This window comes from Petromyzon marinus, chromosome 74 (genome assembly GCF_048934315.1).
Source record: "Petromyzon marinus isolate PM22_M1 ecotype Great Lakes invasive population chromosome 74, UKy_Petmar_22M1.pri1.0, whole genome shotgun sequence".
In the NCBI taxonomy this organism is placed as follows: Eukaryota; Metazoa; Chordata; class Hyperoartia; order Petromyzontiformes; family Petromyzontidae; genus Petromyzon; species Petromyzon marinus.
Window position 1 is genome coordinate 6208234 of NC_133740.1, and position 23473 is coordinate 6231706.

At 54.9% G+C, this 23473-nt stretch overlaps 1 protein-coding gene across 1 annotated transcript in view; it reads left to right on the forward strand.

Annotated features, from left to right (window-relative positions):
* LOC116958211 (uncharacterized) overlaps window positions 1-23473 on the forward strand; it is a 200121-nt gene that overhangs the window by 10050 nt on the left and 166598 nt on the right. The window contains exon 2 of the mRNA XM_076056179.1: window positions 5996-6077. Within this exon, the coding sequence (XP_075912294.1) occupies window positions 5996-6077 (82 nt within the window). The remainder of the gene's footprint in view (window positions 1-5995; window positions 6078-23473) is intronic.

The following is a 23473-nucleotide window of genomic DNA, read 5'->3' on the forward strand; positions in this document are numbered from 1 at the left end:
TTCTCCCTGGTGAACTCTCCCCCCCTCTCTCTCTCCCTGGTGAACTCTCCCCCCTCTCTCTCTCTCCCTGGTGAACTCTCCCCCCTCTCTCTCTCCCTGGTGAACTCTCCCCCCTCTCTCTCTCCCTGGTGAACTCTCCCCTCTCTCTCTCCCTGGTGAACTCTCCTCTCTCTCTCTCCCTGGTGAACTCCTCTCTCTCTCTCTCTCTCCCTGGTGAACTCTCCCCCCTCTCTCTCTCCCTGGTGAACTATCTCCCCTCTCTCTCTCCCTGGTGAACTCTCTCCCCGCTCTCTCTCTCCCTGGTGAACTCTCTCCCCTCTCTCTCTCTCTCCCTGGTGAACTCTCCCCCCTCTCTCTCTCCCTGGTGAACTCTCCCCTCTCTCTCTCTCCCTGGTGAACTCTCCCCCCTCTCTCTCTCCCTGGTGAACTCTCCCCCCTCTCTCTCTCCCTGGTGAACTCTCCCCCTGTCTCTCTCTCCCTGGTGAACTCTCCCCCCTCTCTCTCTCCCTGGTGAACTCTCCCCCCTCTCTCTCTCTCTCTCCCTGGTGAACTCTCCCCCCCTCTCTCTCTCTCCCTGGTGAACTCTCCCCCCCCTCTCTCTCTCCCTGGTGAACTCTCCCCTCTCTCTCTCTCCCTGGTGAACTCTCCCCCTCTCTCTCTCTCCCTGGTGAACTCTCCCCCCTCTCTCTCTCTCCCTGGTGAACTCTCCCCCCTCTCTCTCTCCCTGGTGAACTCTCCCCCCTCTCTCTCTCTCCCTGGTGAACTCTCCCCCCTCTCTCTCTCTCCCTGGTGAACTCTCCCCCCTCTCTCTCTCTCCCTGGTGAACTCTCCCCTCTCTCTCTCTCTCCCTGGTGAACTCTCCCCCCTCTCTCTCTCTCCCTGGTGAACTCTCCCCCCTCTCTCTCTCTCCCTGGTGAACTCTCCCCCCTCTCTCTCTCCCTGGTGAACTCTCCCCCTGTCTCTCTCCCTGGTGAACTCTCCCCCTGTCTCTCTCCCTGGTGAACTCTCCCCTCTCTCTCTCCCTGGTGAACTCTCCCCCCTCTCTCTCTCCCTGGTGAACTCTCCCCCCTCTCTCTCTCTCCCTGGTGAACTCTCCCCCCTCTCGCTCTCTCCCTGGTGAACTCTCCCCCCTCTCTCTCTCTCCCTGGTGAACTCTCCCCCCTCTCTCTCTCTCCCTGGTGAACTCTCCCCCCTCTCTCTCTCTCCCTGGTGAACTCTCCCCCCTCTCTCTCTCTCCCTGGTGAACTCTCCCCCCTCTCTCTCTCTCCCTGGTGAACTCTCCCCCTCTCTCTCTCTACCTGGTGAACTCTCCCCCCTCTCTCTCTCTCCCTGGTGAACTCTCCCCCTCTCTCTCTCCCTGGTGAACTCTCCCCCCTCTCTCTCTCTCCCTGGTGAACTCTCACTCTCCCTGGTGAACTCTCACCCCTCTCTCTCTCTCCCTGGTGAACTCTCCCCCCTCTCTCTCTCCCTGGTGAACTCTCCCCCCTCTCTCTCTCTCTCTCTCCCTGGTGAACTCTCCCCCCTCTCTCTCTCTCCCTGGTGAACTCTCCCCCCTCTCTCTCTCTCCCTGGTGAACTCTCCCCCCTCTCTCTCTCTCCCTGGTAAACTCTCCCCCTCTCTCTCTCCCTGGTGAACTCTCTCTCTCCCTGGTGAACTCTCTCTCTCCCTGGTGAACTCTCCCCCCTCTCTCTCTCTCCCTGGTGAACTCTCCCCCCTCTCTCTCTCTCCCTGGTGAACTCTCCCCCCTCTCTCTCTTTCTCCCTGGTGAACTCTCCCCCCTCTCTCTCTCTCCCTGGTGAACTCTCCCCCCTCTCTCTCTCTCTCTCCCTGGTGAACTCTCCCCCCTCTCTCTCTCTCCCTGGTGAACTCTCCCCTCTCTCTCTCTCTCCCTGGTGAACTCTCCCCCCTCTCTCTCTCTCCCTGGTGAACTCTCCCCCCTCTCTCTCTCTCCCTGGTAAACTCTCCCCCCTCTCTCTCTCCCTGGTGAACTCTCCCCCTGTCTCTCTCCCTGGTGAACTCTCCCCCTGTCTCTCTCCCTGGTGAACTCTCCCCTCTCTCTCTCCCTGGTGAACTCTCCCCCCTCTCTCTCTCCCTGGTGAACTCTCCCCCCTCTCTCTCTCTCCCTGGTGAACTCTCCCCCCTCTCTCTCTCTCCCTGGTGAACTCTCCCCCCTCTCTCTCTCTCCCTGGTGAACTCTCCCCCCTCTCTCTCTCTCCCTGGTGAACTCTCCCCCCTCTCTCTCTCTCCCTGGTGAACTCTCCCCCCTCTCTCTCTCTCCCTGGTGAACTTTCCCCCCTCTCTCTCTCTCCCTGGTGAACTCTCCCCCTCTCTCTCTCTACCTGGTGAACTCTCCCCCCTCTCTCTCTCTCCCTGGTGAACTCTCCCCCTCTCTCTCTCCCTGGTGAACTCTCCCCCCTCTCTCTCTCTCTCTGGTGAACTCTCACTCTCCCTGGTGAACTCTCACCCCTCTCTCTCTCTCCCTGGTGAACTCTCCCCCCTCTCTCTCTCCCTGGTGAACTCTCCCCCCTCTCTCTCTCTCCCTGGTGAACTCTCCCCCCTCTCTCTCTCCCTGGTGAACTCTCCCCCCTCTCTCTCTCTCCCTGGTGAACTCTCCCCCTGTCTCTCTCCCTGGTGAACTCTCCCCCCTCTCTCTCTCTCCCTGGTGAACTCTCCCCCCTCTCTCTCTCCCTGGTGAACTCTCCCCCCTCTCTCTCTCTCCCTGGTGAACTCTCCCCCTGTCTCTCTCCCTGGTGAACTCTCCCCCCTCTCTCTCTCTCCCTGGTGAACTCTCCCCCTGTCTCTCTCCCTGGTGAACTCTCCCCCCTCTCTCTCTCTCCCTGGTGAACTCTCCCCCCTCTCTCTCTCCCTGGTGAACTCTCCCCCCTCTCTCTCTCTCCCTGGTGAACTCTCCCCCCTCTCTCTCTCCCTGGTGAACTCTCCCCCCTCTCTCTCTCTCCCTGGTGAACTCTCCCCCTGTCTCTCTCCCTGGGGAACTCTCCCCCCTCTCTCTCTCTCCCTGGTGAACTCTCTCCCTGGTGAACTCTCCCCCCTCTCTCTCTCTCCCTGGTGAACTCTCCCCCCTCTCTCTCTCTCCCTGGTGAACTCTCCCCCCTCTCTCTCTCTCCCTGGTGAACTCTCCCCCCTCTCTCTCTCTCCCTGGTGAACTCTCCCCCCTCTCTCTCTCTCCCTGGTGAACTCTCCCCCCTCTCTCTCTCTCCCTGGTGAACTCTCCCCCTCTCTCTCTCTCCCTGGTGAACTCTCCCCCCTCTCTCTCTCTCCCTGGTGAACTCTCCCCCCTCTCTCTCTCTCCCTGGTGAACTCTCCCCCCTCTCTCTCACTCCCTGGTGAACTCTCCCCCCTCTCTCTCTCTCCCTGGTGAACTCTCCCCCTCTCTCTCTCTCTCCATGGTGAACTCTCCCCCCTCTCTCTCTCTCCCTGGTGAACTCTCCCCCCTCTCTCTCTCTCCCTGGTGAACTCTCCCCCCTCTCTCTCTCCCTGGTGAACTCTCCCCCTGTCTCTCTCCCTGGTGAACTCTCCCCCCTCTCTCTCCCTGGTGAACTCTCACTCTCCCTGGTGAACTCTCACCCCTCTCTCTCTCTCCCTGGTGAACTCTCCCCCCTCTCTCTCTCCCTGGTGAACTCTCACCCCTCTCTCTCTCTCCCTGGTGAACTCTCTCCCCTCTCTCTCTCCCTGGTGAACTCTCCCCCTGTCTCTCTCCCTGGTGAACTCTCCTCTCTCTCTCTCCCTGGTGAACTCTCCCCCCTCTCTCTCTCCCTGGTGAACTCTCCCCCTGTCTCTCTCCCTGGTGAACTCTCCTCTCTCTCTCTCCCTGGTGAACTCTCCCCCCTCTCTCTCTCTCCCTGGTGAACTCTCCCCCCTCTCTCTCTCCCCATTGTCCTGCCGCCTTCCTGCCCACGTGTGCAGGCGCAGCCCCTGCAAGTGCCCGGCACTCCCGCCGCTGCTGATGCCGCTGGCTGTTGGGCACAGTGTGGTGGTTGTGGTGGTGGTTGTGGTGGTTGTGGTGGTTGTGGTGGTGGTTGTGGTGGTTGTGGTGGTTGTGGTGGTGGTTGTGGTCGTGGTGGTTATGGTGGTGGTTGTGGTGGTGGTAGTTGAGATGACACAGTGTGGTGGTGGTGGTGGTGGTGGTTGTGGTGGTGGTGGTGGTGGTGGTTGTGGTGGTGGTGGTGGTTGTGGTGGTGGTTATGGTGGTGATGGTGGTGGTGGTTGTGGTGGTGGTGGTGGTGATGGTAGTGGTGGTGGTGGTTGTGGTGGTGGTGGTGATGGTGGTGGTGGTGGTGTTGTTGTTGTTGGTGGTGGTGATGGTGGTGGTGGTGATGGTGGTGGTGATGGTAGTGGTGGTGATGGTGGTGGTGATGGTGGTGATGGTGGTGGTGATGGTAGTGGTGGTGATGGTGGTGGTGATGGTGGTGGTGGTGGTGGTTGTGGTGGTTGTGGTGGTGGTGGTGGTTGTAGTGGTGGTGGTTGTGGTGGTGGTGGTTGAGATGACACAGTGTGGTGATGGTGGTGGTGGTAGTTGTGGTGATGGTGGTGGTGGTGGTTGAGATGACAGTTTGGTGGTGGTGGTTGTGGTGGTTGTGGTTGTTGTGGTGGTGGTTGAGAGGGTAGTGTAGCGGGTAGTGTAGCAGGTAGTGTAGCGGGTAGTGCAGCATGTAGTGTAGCGGGTAGTGTAGAGGGTAGTGTAGAGGGTAGTGTAGCGGTAGTGTAGCATGTAGTGTAGAGGGTAGTGTAGCATGTAGTGTAGAGGGTAGTGTAGCATGTAGTGTAGAGGGTAGTGTAGCGGGTAATGTAGCATGTAGTGTAGCGGGTAGTGTAGCGGGTAGTGTAGCATGTAGTGTAGCGGGTAGTGTAGCATGTAGTGTAGTGGGTAGTGTAGCGGGTAGTGTAGAGGGTAGTGTAGCGGGTAGTGTAGAGGGTAGTGTAGCGGGTAGTGTAGCGGGTAGTGTAGCGGGTAGTGTAGTGGGTAGTGTAGCAGGTAGTGTAGCGGGTAGTGTAGCGGTAGTGTAGCGGGTAGTGTAGCGGGTAGTGTAGAGGGTAGTGTAGCGGGTAGTGTTGAGGGTAGTGTAGCGGGTAGTGTAGAGGGTAGTGTAGAGGGTGGTGTAGCGGGTAGTGTTGAGGGTAGTGTAGCGGGTAGTGTAGCGGGTAGTGTAGTGGGTAGTGGAGCGGGTAGTGTAGCGGGTAGTGTTGAGGGTAGTGTAGCGGGTAGTGTAGCGGGTAGTGTAGTGGGTAGTGTAGTGGGTAGTGTAGCGGGTAGTGTAGTGGGTAGTGTAGTGGGTAGTGTAGCGGGTAGTGTAGCGGGTAGTGTAGTGGGTAGTGTTGAGGGTAGTGTAGCGGGTAGTGTAGCGGGTAGTGTAGAGGGTAGTGTAGCGGGTAGTGTAGTGGGTAGTGTAGTGGGTAGTGTAGTGGGTAGTGTAGATGGTAGTGTAGATGGTAGTGTAGCATGTAGTGTAGTGGGTAGTGTAGCGGGTAGTGTAGTGGGTAGTGTAGGGGGTAGTGTAGCGGGTAGTGTAGTGGGTAGTGTTGAGGGTAGTGTAGCAGGTAGTGTAGCGGGTAGTGTAGAGGGTAGTGTAGCGGGTAGTGTAGTGGGTTGTGTAGTGGGTAGTGTAGATGGTAGTGTAGCATGTAGTGTAGTGGGTAGTGTAGCGGGTAGTGTAGTGGGTAGTGTAGGGGGTAGCGCTACCCGGCGACCCGAGTTCGATTCCCGCTCACGGCCAACACTGCCGGTGACGACTCTCCGAACCGGTTCCTGGGCCGCCTCCCCTAGGTCGACTCAGCCTCAAATGAGTAAACCTGGTGTAGCGTAGTGAACATCGCTAGCACTGGTGGAGAGACAAAGGCGGCCGGGCGTGGTGCTGGCCACCCACCCACCCACAGCGCCGGTAGCCTTTGTAGGCACTGCTACTTGCTAACAGCACTTGCCCCGACAGTCTGTTAAGGCTACGCGGGGGACCTTTGTCTTTGTCTTTGTCGTGTGCAGGATTCCGCTGCCAAGATCCTGCCTGGGAATGTCTGAATGGTGGACAATGCAGGCAGGTGGACAACGAGTCGTCCACTTGCCTGTGAGTAGCTCGCACGGGTCCGTGTGTGTGTGTACACGTGTGTGTGTGTACACGTGTGTGTGTGTGTGTACACGTATGTGTGTGTGTGTACACGTATGTTACACGTGTGTGTGTGTACCCATGTGTGTGTGTGTGTGTGCACGTGTGTGTGTGTACACGTGTGTGTGTGTGTACACGTGTGTTACACGTGTGTGTGTGTGTACCCATGTGTGTGTGTGTGTGTGCACGTGTGTGTGTGTACACGTGTGTGTGTGTGTGCACGTATGTTACACGTGTGTGTGTGTGTACCCATGTGTGTGTGTGTACACGTGTGTGTGTGTGTACACGTGTGTGTGTGCACGTATGTTACACGTGTGTGTGTGTGTACCCATGTGTGTGTGTGTGTGTGCACGTGTGTGTGTGTACACGTGTGTGTGTGTGTGTACACGTATGTTACACGTGTGTGTGTGTGTACCCATGTGTGTGTGTGTGTACACGTGTGTGTGTGTGTACACACACACGTGTGTGTGTGTGTACAACCCTCCCCCCCAACTCGATCACCCACACACTTATGAGTCATCCACCCCACTCACTCGCTCGCTCACCCACCATCTCACCCACCCACTCACCCACCCACTCACCCACCCACCATCTCACCCACCCACTCACCCACCCACTCACCCACCCACTCACCCACCCACCCACCCACTCACCTACCCACTCACTCCGCGTCGGTGTGCACCTAGCCCCCCCCGTTCCCACGCCCCCCCCACGTCACTGTGCCCCCCATTTACCCCCCACGCCCCCCCCAACGTCCCCCCCCACGTACCCCGTCCCACGCCCCCCCACCCTCCAACGCCTCCCCTCTCGCTGACGTCACAGCGCCCCCCTCCGCCTGACGTCACAGCGCCCCCCTCCTCCACCCCCCTCCCCCCCCGGCTACCCGCTGGGAAACAGGAAGTGAGTGAACTCGGCCCGCCCCGGGCAACTTCCGGCCCCCCACAACCCCCTTGAACCCCCCTGCCCCCACGGGGCCTTGAATTCACAGTGACCCCCACCCCCTCATCCTCACCCCTCCTCCTCCTCACCCCCCCTCCCCCTTCATCCTCACCTCCCCCCCCTCCTCACCCCCCCTCCCCCTTCATCCTCACTCACCCCCCCTCCTCCTCACCCCCCTCCCCCCCTCCTCCTCACCCCCCTCCCCCCCTCCTCCTCACCCCCCTCCCCTTCATCCTCACTCACCCCCCCTCACCCCCCCTCCCCCCCTAATCCTCACCCCCCCCCTCCCCCTTCATCCTCCCCGTCTTACCACCTCCCTCGTCCAAGACGATGACAATGGTGGCGGCGGAGACCGCTGACACAGCACTCACTCACTCGTTCACTCATTCACTCACTCATTCATTCACTCATTCATTCACTCATTCATTCACTCATTCACTCACTCACTCATTCATTCACTCACTCATTCACTCACTCATTCACTCATTCACTCATTCACTCACTCATTCATTCACTCACTCATTCACTCACTCATTCACTCACTCATTCACTAACTCATTCACTCACTCATTCACTCACTCATTCACTCACTCATTCACTCATTCACTCACTCATTCACTCATTCATTCACTCATTCACTCACTCATTCACTCATTCACTCACTCACTCATTCACTCACTCACTCATTCACTAACTCATTCACTCGTTCACTCATCCATTCACTCATTCATTCATTCATTCACTCACTCATTCACTAACTCATTCACTCATTCACTCATTCATTCACTCACTCGCTCATTCATTCATTCATTCACTCACTCACTCATTCACTCACTCACTCATTCACTAACTCATTCACTCATTCTCTCATTCATTCACTCACTCATTAATTCACTCATTCACTCACTCATTCACTCATTCACTCATTCATTCACTCACTCATTAATTCACTCATTCACTCACTCACTCACTCATTCACTGATTCACTCACTCACTCATTCACTCATTCACTCACTCACTCATTCACTCACTCACTTATTCACTCACTCACACTCACTCACTCACTCATTCACTCACTCACTCATTCACTAACTCATTCACTCATTCACTCACTCATTCACTCATTCATTCATTCACTCACTCATTCACTCACTCATTAATTCACTCAATCACTCACTCATTCACTCATTCGTTCACTCACTCACTCACTCGTTCACTCATTAATTCATTCACTCATTCATTCACTCATTCACTCATTCATTCACTCACTCATTCATTCACTCATTCACTCGCTCATTCACTCATTCACTCATTCATTCACTCACTCATTAATTCACTCACTCACTCACTCATTCACTCACTCACTCATTCACTCATTCACTCACTCACTCATTCACTCACTCACTCACTCATTCACTCACTCACACACTCACTCACTCATTCACTCACTCACTCATTCACTAACTCATTCACTCATTCACTCACTCATTCACTCATTCACTCATTCATTCATTCACTCATTCATTCACTCACTCGTTCACTCACTCAATCACTCACTCATTCACTCACTCGTTCACTCACTCACTCACTCGTTCACTCATTCATTCATTCACTCACTCATTCATTCACTCACTCACTCATTCACTCACTCACTCATTCACTCACTCACACACTCATTCACTCATTCACTCATTCACTCACTCATTCACTCACTCACTCACTCATTCACTCTTCACTCACTCATTCACTCACTCATTCACTCATTCAATCACTCACTCATTCATTCACTCACTCATTCACTCACTTACGCGCTCGATCGTTCGCTCACTCGCTCGCTCGTTCACTTACTCGTTCATTCGCTCACTTGATCGCTCACTCACTCACTCGCTCGCCCGCCCGCTTGCTTACTCGTTCACTTGCTCGCTCACTCGCTCATTCACTTACTCACTCGCCCGCTTGCTCGCTCACTCACTTCATATCTTACTCGGTCGCCCACTCGCTCACTCCTTCACTCACTCACTCACAAAGCCAGTCACCAACCCACCCACCTCACCCACCCACCAACCTACCCACCCACTCACCCACCAACCTACCCACCCACCCACTCACCCACCCACCCACTCACCCACCAACCTACCCACCCACCCACTCACCCACCAACCTACCCAACCACTCACTCGCCCACAAATCTACCCACCCACCCACTCACTCACTCACCCACCCACTCACCCACCCACCCACTCACCCACCCACCAACCTACCCACCCACCCACTCACCCACCAACCTACCCACCCACCCACCCACTCACCCACCAACCTACCCACCCACCCACTCACCCACCAACCTACCCACCCACCCACTCACCCACTCACCCACCCACCCACTCACCCACCAACCTACCCACCCACCCACTCACCCACTCACCCACCCACCCACTCACCCACAAACCTACCCACCCACCCACTCACCCACCAACCTACCCACCCACCCACTCACCCACTCACCCACCCACCCACTCACCCACTCACCCACCCACCCACTCACCCACCAACCTACCCACCCACCCACTCACCCACTCACCCACCCACCCACTCACCCACAAACCTACCCACCCACCCACTCACCCACCAACCTACCCACCCACCCACCAACCTACCCACCCACCCATCCACTCACCCACCCACCCACTCACCCACCCACCCACTCACCCACTCACCCACCAACCTACCCACCCACCCACTCACCCACCAACCTACCCACCCACCCACCCACCAACCCACCCACCCACCAACCCACCCACCCACTCACCCACCAACCTACCCAAAAGAACCCACACACCTCACCTACCCATCCACTCACCCACCAACCCACCCACTCACTCACCCACCAATTCACCTCACTCACCTCACCCACCCACCAACTCACCCACCCACCAACCCACTCACCTCACCCACCCACCAACCCAACCACCTCACCCACCCACCAACCCAACCACCTCACCCACCCACCAACCCACCCACCTCACCCACCCACCCACGCACTCACCCACCCGTGCACTCACCCACCCACCCAGTCTCTCTCTCGTGGCCAGGAGATGTTAACTACCTCGCCTGGTATACAGGAGGTCGTGGGTTCGATCCCGACCCTGACGACGCCTGCTGCTGCTGCTGTAGATTTGGAGTCTGTGTCTCTCTCATCATCATCATCATGATGAGTCTAAGGGTCTCTGTGTGATGAGTCTATGGCTCTCTGTGTGATGAGTCTGTGGGTCTCTGTGTGATGAGTCTATGCGTCTCTGTGTGGTGAGTCTGTGGGTCTCTGTGTGATGAGTCTATGCGTCTCTGTGTGGTGAGTCTGTGGGTCTCTGTGTGATGAGTCTATGGGTTTCTGTGTGATGAGTCTATGGGTATCTGTGTGATGAGTCTATGTGTCTCTGTGTGGTGAGTCTATGGGTCTCTGTGTGATGAGTCTGTGGGTCTCTATGTGATGAGTCTATGGGTCTCTGTGTGATGAGTCTATGAGTTTGTGTGATGAGTCTGTGGGTCTCTATGTGATGAGTCTATGGGTCTCTGTGTTGTGAGTCTGTGGGTCTCTCTGTGTGATGAGTCTATTGGTCTCTGTGTGATGAGTCTATGGGTTTCTATGTGATGAGTCTATGAGTTTGTGTGATGAGTCATGGGTCTCTGTGTGATAAGTCTATGGGCCTGTGTGTGTGTGTGGAGAGCGGTGGTGCAGTGGTTAGCGCACTGTGTGTGTGGGGGTAGTGGTGATGCAGTGGTTAGCGCACTGTGTGTGTGTGGGGAGCGGTGGTGCAGTGGTTAGCTCACTGTGTGTGTGTGGGGAGTGGTGGTGCAGTGGTTAGCGCACTGTGTGTGTGTGGGTAGCGGTGGTGCAGTGGTTAGCGCACTGTGTGTGTGTGGAGAGCGGTGGTGCAGTGGTTAGCGCACTGTGTGTGTGGGGAGTGGTGGTGCAGTGGTTAGCGCACTGTGTGTGTGTGTGGGGAGCGGTGGTGCAGTGGTTAGCGCACTGTGTGTGTGGTTATCGGTGGTGCAGTGGTTAGCGCACTGTGTGTGTGTGGGGAGTGGTGGTGCAGTGGTTAGCGCACTGTGTGTGTGGGGAGTGGTGGTGCAGTGGTTAGCGCACTGTGTGTGTGTGTGTGGAGTGGTGGTGCAGTGGTTAGCGCACTGTGTGTGTGGGGAGCGGTGGTGCAGTGGTTAGCGCACTGTGTGTGTGTGGGGAGTGGTGGTGCAGTGGTTAGCGCACTGTGTGTATTTAGCTCCTCCTCTGAACCTCACACCACCACTACCTCCTCACTTCCTCACCTCATCTCCAAATCTCCTCCTCGCCCTCCTCACCCTCACCTCACCAAGGCCACTCACCTCATCCACCCCCCCCCCACCTCCTCTGCCCTCATCCTCCTCACACCTCACCACCTCCTCTCTCACCTCCTCATCATCCCCTCACCTCTTACTCATCCCCTCCACATCCTCTTCTCTCCTCCACCTCACCACCACCTCCTCCTCACACCACCTAAACCACCTCCTCCTGACAGCTCCCCACCACCTCCTCACCACCTCACCACCACCTCCTCCTCACACCACCTCCTCACACCACCTCACCACCTCCTCCTCACACCACCTCCTCATCACACCACCTCACCACCTCCTCATACCACCTCCTCATCACCTCACCACCTCCTCACACCACCTCCTCACACCACCTCACCACCACTTCCTCACCACCACCTCCTCACCACCTCTTCACACCACCTCCTCACACCACCTCACCACCACCTCCTCACCACCACCTCCTCACCACCACCTCACCACCTCCTCACCACCTCCTCACATCACCTCCTCACCACCACCTCCTCACATCACCTCACCACCACCTCCTCACACCACCTCCTCACCACCTCCTCACCACCTCACCACCTTACACCACCTCCTCATACCACCTCCTCATCACCTCACCACCTCCTCACCACCACCTCCTCACATCACCTCACCACCACCTCCTCACACCACCTCCTCACCACCTCCTCACCACCTCACCACCTTACACCACCTCCTCACATCACCTCACATCACCTCACATCACCTCACCACCTCCTCACCACCTCCTCCTCACACCACCTCCTCACCACCTCCTCACCACTTCACCACCTCCTCACACCACCTCCTCACCACCTCCTCACCACCTCCTCACACCACCTCCTCACCACCTCCTCACCACTTCACCACCTCCTCACCAACACCTCACCACCACCTCACCACCTCCTCACCACCTCCTCACCACCTCCTCCTCACCACCTCCTCACCACCTCCTCACCACCTTACCACCTCCTCACACCACCTCCTCACCACCTCACCACCTCCTCACCACCACCTCCTCACACCACCTCACCACCTCCTCACACCACCTCCTCACCACCTCCTCCTCACACCACCTCCTCACCACCACCTCCTCACCACCTCCTCACCACCTCCTCCTCACCACCTCCTCACCACCTCCTCACCACCTCACCACCTCCTCACACCACCTCCTCACCACCTCACCACCTCCTCACCACCACCTCCTCACACCACCTCACCACCTCCTCACACCACCTCCTCACCACCTCCTCCTCACACCACCTCCTCACCATCACCTCTTCACCACCTCCTCACCACCTCCTCACACCACCTCCTCACCACCTCCTCCTCACACCACCTCCTCACCATCACCTCCTCACCACCTCCTCACCACCTTACCACCTCCTCACACCACCTCCTCACCACCTCCTCCTCACCACCTCCTCACCACCTCCTCACCACCTCACCACCTCCTCACCACCTCCTCACCACCACCTCCTCACCACCACCTCCTCACCACCACCTCCTCACCATCACCTCCTCACACCTCCTCACCACCACCTCACCACCACCTCCTCACCTCACCACCACCTCTTCACCACCTCCTTACCATCACCTCCTCACCACCTCCTCACACCACCTCACCACCACCTCCTCACCACCATCTCACCACCACCTCACACCACCTCCTAACCACCTCCTCACCACCTCCTCACCACCTCCTCACCACCTCCTCACCACCTCCTCACACCACCTCCTCACCACCTCACCACCACCTCACCACCTCCTCCTCACCACTTCCTCACCACCTCCTCACCATCACCTCCTCACCACCTCCTCACCACCTTACCACCTCCTCACACCACCTCCTCACCACCTCACCACCACCTCACCACCTCCTCCTCACCACCTCCTCCTCACCACCTCCTCACCACCTCCTCACCTCCTCACACCTCCTCACCACCACCTCCTCACCTCACCACCACCTCTTCACCACCTCCTTACCATCACCTCCTCACCACCTCCTCACCACCACCTCCTCACCACCTTCTCACCTCCTCACCACCTCCTCACCACCACCTCACCACCACCTCCTCACCTCCTCACCACCTCCTCACCACCACCTCACCACCATCTCCTCACCACCTCCTCACCACCACCTCACCACCACCTCCTCACCTCACCACCACCTCTTCACCACCTCTTCACCATCACCTCCTCACACCACCTCCTCACCACCTACTCACCACCACCTCACACCACCTCCTCACCACCTCCTCACCACCTCCTCACCACCTTACCACCTCCTCACACCACCTCCTCACCACCTCACCACCTCCTCACCACCTTACCACCTCCTCACACCACCTCCTCACCACCTCACCACCTCCTCACCACCTCCTCCTCACACCACCTCACCACCTCCTCACCACCTTACCACCTCCTCACACCACCTCCTCACCACCACCTCACCACCTCCTCCTCACCACTTCCTCACCACCTCCTCACACCACCTCCTCACCACCTCCTGCTCACCACCTCCTCACCACCTCCTCACCACCTTACCACCTCCTCACCACCACCTCCTCACACCACCTCACCACCTCCTCACACCACCTCCTCACCACCTCCTCCTCACCACCTCCTCACCACCTCACCACCTCCTCACCACCTCCTCACCACCTCACCACCACCTCCTCACCATCACCTCCTCACACCACCTCACCACCACCTCACCACCACCTCTTCACCACCTCCTCACCACCTCCTCCTCACACCACCTCCTCACCATCACCTCTTCACCACCTCCTCACCACCTCCTCACACCACCTCCTCACCACCTCCTCCTCACACCACCTCCTCACCATCACCTCCTCACCACCTCCTCACCACCTTACCACCTCCTCACACCACCTCCTCACCACCTCCTCCTCACCACCTCCTCCTCACCACCTCCTCACCACCTCCTCACCACCTCACCACCTCCTCACCACCTCCTCACCACCACCTCCTCACCACCACCTCCTCACCACCACCTCCTCACCATCACCTCCTCACACCTCCTCACCACCACCTCACCACCACCTCCTCACCTCACCACCACCTCTTCACCACCTCCTTACCATCACCTCCTCACCACCTCCTCACCACCACCTCCTCACCACCTTCTCACCTCCTCACCACCTCCTCACCACCACCTCACCACCACCTCCTCACCTCACCACCACCTCTTCACCACCTCCTTACCATCACCTCCTCACCACCTCCTCACCACCACCTCACCACCATCTCCTCACCACCTCCTCACCACCACCTCACCACCACCTCCTCACCTCACCACCACCTCTTCACCACCTCTTCACCATCACCTCCTCACACCACCTCCTCACCACCTACTCACCACCACCTCACACCACCTCCTCACCACCTCCTCACCACCTCCTCACCACCTCCTCACACCACCTCACCACCACCTCCTCACCTCCTCACCACCTCCTCACACCACCTCACCACCATCTCACCACCACCTCCTCACCACCTCCTCACACCACCTCACCACCTCCTCACACCACCTCACCACCTCATCACCACCTCACTACCACCTCCTCACACCACCTCACCACCTCCTCACACCACCTCACCACCTCATCACCACCTCACCACCACCTCCTCACACCACCTCACCACCTCACCACCTCCTCCTCACACCACCTCACCACCACCTCCTCACACCTCCTCACCACCTCCTCACCTCCTCACCACCACCTCCTCACACCACCTCCTCACCACCTCCTCCTCACATCACCACCTCACACCACCTCCTCACCACCTCCTCACCTCCTCACACCACCTCACCACCTCACCACCTCCTCCTCACACCACCTCACCACCACCTCCTCACACCTCCTCACCACCTCCTCACCTCCTCACCACCACCTCCTCACACCACCTCCTCACCACCTCCTCCTCACATCACCACCTCACACCACCTCCTCACCACCTCCTCACCACCTCCTCACCACTACCTCACCACCTCCTCACCACCTCACACTACCTCACCACCTCCTCACACCACCACCTCCTCACCACCTCCTCACCACCACCACCTCCTCACACCACAACCTCACCAAATAAACCACACAAACTACGACTTTGCCTACAATGCGTCTGGGAAGGAAAAAAAACTTCCACAGCATCGGTGCAGCAAAAGTGGCGACTCTGACGATGCTGACGAGACACTGAACGTGGGAACCGATCCTTGCCTAAGGCAGAGAGAGAGAGAGAGGCAAAGAGAGATTAAAGAGAGATTAAAGAGAGAGTAAAGAGAGATTAGAGAGAGATTAAAGAGAGAGTAAGAGAGAGAGAGATTAAAGAGAGATTAAAGAGAGAGTAGGCAGCGCGTTGGGGAGCGTGAGAGACTCATTAAATTAGTTTGCCGTTAAGCGATTTAAAACACACACACACACACACAAAAAAACCCCCCCCTTAACAACAACAAAACCTCGCAGGAATTTGAGGAACTTTCCTAAATTAAAAACCAAAGTCTTTAGAGAGAAGCGATCAATTTTGTTGGCGGATTGAGACGCGGGGGTTGGGGGGGGGGAGGGTGACAACACGACATTTTCCCGCCAATTTTTTTAAGTGCGGCGTGGTTGCCATGGAGACTGAGAGTTGAGGCGCTGTGTGGTGGGGGGTTGTGACGAAACTATTTTTTTCTCCCGCCAATTTTTGAAGTGATGCGTGGTTGCCATGGAGACTGAGAGTTGTGGCGCTATGTGGTGGGGGGTTGTGACGAAACTACTTTTTTCCCGCCATTTTTTAAAGTGAGGCGTGGTTGCCATGGAGACTGAGAGTTGTGGCGCTATGTGGTGGGGGGTTGTGACGGAACAATTTTTTTCCCGCCAATTTTTGAAGTGATGCGTGGTTGCCATGGAGACTGAGAGTTGAGGCGCTGTGTGGTGGGGGGTTGTGACAAAACTATTTTTTTTCCCGCCAATTTATTAAGTGCGGCGTGGTTGCCATGGACACTGAGAGATGTGGCGCTGTGTGGTGGGGGGTTGTGACGAAACGATTTTTTCCCGCCAATTTTTGAAGTGATGCGTGGTTGCCATGGAGACTGAGAGTTGTGGCGCTGTGTGGTGGGGGGTTGTGACGAAACGATTTTTTTTCCCGCCAATTTATTAATTGATGCGTGGTTGCCATGGAGACTGAGAGTTGAGGCGCTGTGTGGTGGGGGGTTGTGACGAAACTAATTTTTTCTCCCGCCAATTTTTTAAGTGCGGCGTGGTTGCCATGGAAACTGAGAGTTGAGGCGCTGTGTGGTGGGGGGTTGTGACGAAACAATTTTTTTCCCGCCAATTTATTAAGTGCGGCGTGGTTGCCATGGAGACTGAGAGAGATGTGTCGCTGTGTGGTGGGGGGTTGTGACGAAACTATTTTTTTCCCGCCAATTTTTTATGTGAGGCGTGGTTGCCATGGAGACGGAGAGTTGAGGCGCTGTGTGGTGGGTGGTTGTGACGAAACACATTTTTTCCCGCCAATTTTTGAAGTGCGGCCTGGTTGCCATGGAGACTGAGAAATGAGGCGCTGTGTGGTGGGGGGGTTGTGACGAAACTACTTTTTTCCCGCCATTTTTTAAAGTGAGGCGTGGTTGCCATGGAGACTGAGAGAGATGAGGGGGTGAGTGGTGGTTGCTGGTGGTGGTGGTGGTGGTGGTCAGTGACGATTCTCCGAACCGTTCCTGTGCCTCCTCCCCCAAGGGTCGACTCAGCCTCAGATGAGTGAACCTGGTGTAGCGTAGTGAACATCGCCAGCACTGGTGGAGAGACAAAGGCGGCCGGGCGTGGGTTGCTGGCCACCCACCCCCCTCGTGTGCCGTTCCGGCCTTCATAGGCGCTGCTCGCTCACGGCACTTGCCCCTACAGCCTGTGAAGGCTACATTGGTGGACCCTTTGTCTTTGCGGTGAGCGTGGTCACATGACACCCTTCCTCGGTTGTGTGAACATCTGAGGACCTCCCCCTGCGTTTGCCAGGAAGGGTACAAAGATCTATTCTTGATTTTATTTTTTTGGCGTCTCACGCCAATTCAACGTTCACCGGATTTGGTTTGAATTCTGATTGTGCGTGCATGTTTATATTTTAGTTTAATTTAAAAAAAAAAAGCTGTGTGTCACATCAACGCCGGCGGCGTGCGCGACAACGTTGATGTTCCGACGTTTCGGGGTCAACGGCCTGTCGCAGGGAGTTGAATTTGAGTGGGTGGGCGAGATGTTGACTACCTCGACTGGTCTACAGGAGGTCGCGGGTTCGATCCCGACCTTGACGACGCCTGCTGATGCTGTAGATTTGGAGTCTGCGTCTCTCTCTCTCATCATGATCATCACGGTGGCTATGAGATGTTGACTACCTCGCCTGGTACACAGGAGGTCTGTGTCTCTCTCACATCATCATCACAGTGGCTATGAGATGTTGACTACCTCGCCTGGTACACAGGAGGTCTGTGTCTCTCTCTCATCATCATCACAGTGGCTATGAGATGTTGACTACCTCGCCTGGTACACAGGAGGTCTGTGTCTCTCTCTCTCATCATCATCACGGTGGCTATGAGAAGTTGACTACCTCGCCTGGTCTACAGGAGGTCTGTGTCTCTCTCTCATCATGATCATCACGGTGGCTATGAGATGTTGACTACCTCGCCTAGTCTACAGGAGGTCTGCGTCTCTCTCTCATCATCATCACAGTGGCTATGAGATGTTGACTACCTCGCCTGGTACACAGGAGGTCTGTGTCTCTCTCTCTCATCATCATCACGGTGGCTATGAGAAGTTGACTACCTCGCCTGGTACACAGGAGGTCTGTGTCTCTCTCTCTCTCATCATCATCACAGTGGCTATGAGATGTTGACTACCTCGCCTGGTCTACAGGAGGTCTGTGTCTCTCTCTCTCTCATCATCATCACAGTGGCTATGAGATGTTGACTACCTCGCCTGGTACACAGGAGGTCTGTGTCTCTCTCTCATCATCACAGTGGCTATGAGATGTTAACTACCTCGCCTGGTATACAGGAGGTCTGTGTCTCTCTCTCATCATCACGGTGGCTATGAGATGTTGACTACCTCGCCTGGTCTACAGGAGGTCTGTCTCTCTCTCATCATGATCATCACGGTGGCTATGAGATGTTGACTACCTCGCCTAGTCTACAGGAGGTCTGCGTCTCTCTCTCATCATCATCACAGTGGCTATGAGATGTTGACTACCTCGCCTGGTACACAGGAGGTCTGTGTCTCTCTCTCTCATCATCATCACGGTGGCTATGAGAAGTTGACTACCTCGCCTGGTACACAGGAGGTCTGTGTCTCTCTCTCTCTCATCATCATCACAGTGGCTATGAGATGTTGACTACCTCGCCTGGTCTACAGGAGGTCTGTGTCTCTCTCTCTCTCATCATCATCACAGTGGCTATGAGATGTTGACTACCTCGCCTGGTACACAGGAGGTCTGTGTCTCTCTCTCATCATCACAGTGGCTATGAGATGTTAACTACCTCGCCTGGTATACAGGAGGTCTGTGTCTCTCTCTCATCATCACGGTGGCTATGAGATGTTGACTACCTCGCCTGGTCTACAGGAGGTCTGTGTCTCTCTCATCATCATCATCACAGTGGCTAGGAGATGTTGACTACCTCGCCTGGTCTACAGGAGGTCTGTGTCTCTCTCATCATCATCATCACGGTGGCTATGAGATGTTGACTACCTCGCATGGTCTACAGGAGGTCTGTGTCTCTCTCATCATCATAATCATCATCATCACGGTGGCTATGAGATGTTGACTACCTCGCTTGGTCTACAGGAGGTCTGTGTCTCTCTCTCATCATCATCATCACAGTGGCTATGAGATGTTGACTACCTCGCCTGGTCTACAGGAGGTCTGTGTCTCTCTCATCATCATCATCACGGTGGCTATGAGATGTTGACTACCTCGCATGGTCTACAGGAGGTCTGTGTCTCTCTCATCATCATAATCATCATCATCACGGTGGCTATGAGATGTTGACTACCTCGCTTGGTCTACAGGAGGTCTGTGTCTCTCTCTCATCATCATCATCACAGTGGCTATGAGATGTTAACTACCTCGCCTGGTCTACAGGAGGTCGTGGGTTCCATCCCGACCCTGACGACGCCTGCTGCTGCTGCTGTAGATTTGGAGTCTGCGTCTCTCTCTCTCTCATCATCATCACAGTGGCTATGAGATGTTAACTACCTCGCCTGGTCTACAGGAGGTCGTGGGTTCCATCCCGACCCTGACGACGCCTGCTGCTGCTGCTGCTGTAGATTTGGAGTCTGCGTCTCTCTCCCCGTGGTCGCGTGGACTCGTCTCGGGCCCTCCCGGGTTTATCCCCTCCACGTCTAGAATCAACATCACCACGTGTCACAGTGTTTCACTGCTGCTGTGAATCTACACGTGGTGATGATGGTGATGACGCTGACAAGTCACGTGGTAGAGCTGCTCTCATTTGTCATGGTCAGGTTCAGGCTTACTGAACAAAGAGCCACACAGTGGTGTGGGACCTTCAGCTGGTTTACATGAAGTTTAGTTTTAGTATGGGTCTCTGTGTGTCTCTATGAGGGTGTGTGTCTCTGTGGGTCTCTATGAGTGTGGGTCTCTGTGGGTCTCTATGAGTGTGTGTCTCTGTGGGTCTCTATGAGTGTGTGTCTCTGTGGGTCTCTATGAGTGTGTGTCTCTGTGGGTCTCTGTGGGTCTCTATGAGTGTGGGTCTCTGTGGGTCTCTCTGGGTCTCTATGAGTGTGGGTCTCTGTGGGTCTCTATGAGTGTGGGTCTCTGTGGGTCTCTATGAGTGTGTGTCTCTGTGGGTCTCTATGAGTGTGTGTCTCTGTGGGTCTCTCTGGGTCTCTATGAGTGTGGGTCTCTGTGGGTCTCTCTGGGTCTCTATGAGTGTGGGTCTCTGTGGGTCTCTATGAGTGTGGGTCTCTGTGGGTCTCTATGAGTGTGGGTCTCTGTAGGTCTCTATGAGTGTGGGTCTCTGTGGGTCTCTGTGGGTCTCTATGAGTGTGGGTCTCTGTGGGTCTCTATGAGTGTGGGTCTCTGTGGGTCTCTATGAGTGTGGGTCTCTGTGGGTCTCTATGAGTCACTATGTATCTCTATAGGTGTATATGTATCTCTATAGGTGTCTATGTGTCTCTATGGTGTTGCTATGTATCTCTATTTGACTGCTGCTATGAATCTCCACGTGATTATGATGACGCTGACAAGTCACGTGGTAGAGCTGCTCTCATTTGTCATGGTCAGGGTCAGGCCTTCTGAACAAAGAGCGACACAGCGGTGGGGACTTTCAGCTGATACAACAATAATAATAATAATAGTTTATAGTTGAGTCTATGGGTCTCTGGGTCTCTATGTGTCTCTATGGATCTCTATGTGTCTCTATGGGTCTCTGTATCTCTGTCTCTCTATGGGTCCCTATGTGTCTCTATGTATCTCTATGGATCTCTATGGATCTCTGTGTGTATCTATGGGTCCCTATGTATCTCTGTGTGTCTCTATGTGTCTCTATGTGTCTATGGGTCTCTATGTGTCTCTATGTGTCTCTATGTGTCTCTATGGGTCTCTATGTGTCCCGATGTATATCTATGGGTGTCCATGTGTCTCTATGGTGTCGCTATGTATCTCTATTTGACTGCTGCTATGAATCTCCACGTGATGATGATGACGCTGACAAGTCACGTGGTAGAACTGCGGTAATTTGTCATGGCCAGGGTCAGGCCTGCTGAACAAAGAGCCACACAGCATCTCAGTGGTGTGAGACTTTCAGCTGGTACAACAATAATAATAATATTAGTTTATAGTTGAGTCTATGGGTCTCTGGGTCTCTATGTGTCTCTATGGATCTCTATGTGTCTCTATGGGTCTCTGTATCTCTGTTTCTCTATGGGTTCCTATGTGTCTCTATGTGTCTCTATGTATCTCTATGGATCTCTATGTGTATCTATGGGTCCCTATGTATCTCTGTGTGTCTCTATGTGTCTCTATGTGTCTATGGGTCTCTATGTGTCTCTATGGGTCTCTATGTGTCTCTATGGGTCACTATGTATCTCTATGTGTCTATATGTATCTCTATAGGTGTTTATGTATCTCTATGTGTCTCTATGTATCTCTATGTATCTCTATGTGTCACTATGTATCTCTATAGGTGTCTATGTGTCTCTATGGTGTCTATGTGTCTCTATGGTGTCTCTATGTATCTCTATTTGACTGCTGCTATGAATCTCCACGTGATGATGATGACGCTGACAAGTCACGTGGTAGAGCTGCTGTAATTTGTCATGGCCAGGGTCAGGCCTGCTGAACAAAGAGCCACACAGCAACTCAGTGGTGTGAGACTTTCAGCTGGTACAACAATAATAATAATAGTTTATAGTTGAGTCTATGGGTCTCTGGGTCTCTATGTGTCTCTATGTATCTCTATGTGTCTCTATGTGTCTCTATGGGTCTCTGTATCTCTGTCTCTCTATGGGTCCCTATGTGTCTCTATGTGTCTCTATGTATCTCTATGGATCTCTGTGTGTATCTATGGGTCCCTATGTATCTCTGTGTGTCTCTATGTGTCTCTGTGTCTATGGGTCTCTATGTGTATCTATGGGTCTCTATGTGTCTCTATGTGTCTCTATGTATCTCTATATGCCTCTATGTCTCTCTACGGGTCCCGATGTATGTCTATGAGTCACTATGTATCTCTATAGGTGTCTATGTATCTCTTTAGGTGTCCATGTGTCTCTATGGTGTCGCTATGTATCTCTATTTGACTGCTGCTATGAATCTCCACGTGATGATGATGATGACGCTGACAAGTCACGTGGTAGAGCTGCTGTAATTTGTCATGGCCATGGTCAGGCCTGCTGAACAGAGAGATACACAGTAACTCAGTGGGGACTTACAGCTGGTGACATAAAAATAAACAATTGTCGTTTAATAGCAGTAACAGTGGAATGTGTGAGTGGGTGAGTGTGTGAATGTGTGGGTGAGTGTGTGAATGTGTGTGTGGGTGAGTGTGTGAATGTGTGTGTGGGTGAGTGTGTGAATGTGTGTGTGGGTGAGTGTGTGAATGTGTGTGTGGGTGAGTGTGTGTGTGAATGTGTGGGTGAGTGTGTGAATGTGTGGGTGAGTGTGTGAATGGATGGGTGTGTGAGTGTGTGAGTGGGTGGGTGAGTGTGTGAGTGGGTGGGTGTGTGAGTGTGTGAGTGTGTGAATGTGTGGGTGAGTGTGTGAGTGGATGGGTGTGTGGGTGTGTGAGTGGGTGAGTGTGTGCATGTTTGAGTCTGTGAGTGGATGGGTGTGTGAGTGTGTGAGTGGGTGAGTGTGTGAATGTTTGAGTCTGTGAGTGGGTGAGTGTGTGAATGTGTGTGTGTGTGAAGGCTTCACGAACTACGTGGTCAAAATAGATGTTAAATAATGTGGGAGCCAGAGGACATCCCTGTCGCACCCCAAGGTGTACAGGGAATGGCTCTGACTCCCGGCCACGTAGTTTTACCTGGGCCCGCTCACCATCATAAAGGTCCTTAATGATCGTGAGCAGAGGGTCAGGGACTCTGAAAGCACGAAGAGCAACCCAGAGCCCAGGCCTACTGTTGGTATCATAGGCCTTGACCAGGTCAATAAAGCAGAGATGTAGGTCTTGCTGGAAATCGCTACACTTCTGCTGTAGCAGACAGACAGAAAATATGGCATCTGTGCACGACCGCCCTTTCCTGAAACCGCATTGGGGCTACACAAGCCTCGCCTCAGCGTGCCTGGCAAGGCGATGTTGAATAATCCTTGCCAGGACCTTTCCCGGCACACTGAGGAGTGAGATGCCCCCATAGTTGTTATGATGTCATGTAGGACAGTCTGTGCACAAACGCCACCCACCCACTGACCCAATCACTCACACACCCACCTACTCACCCACCAACTCACCCACTCACCCACCAACTCACCCACACACCCACTCACCCACCAACTCACCCACTCACCCACCAACTCACCCACTCACCCACTCACCCACCAAC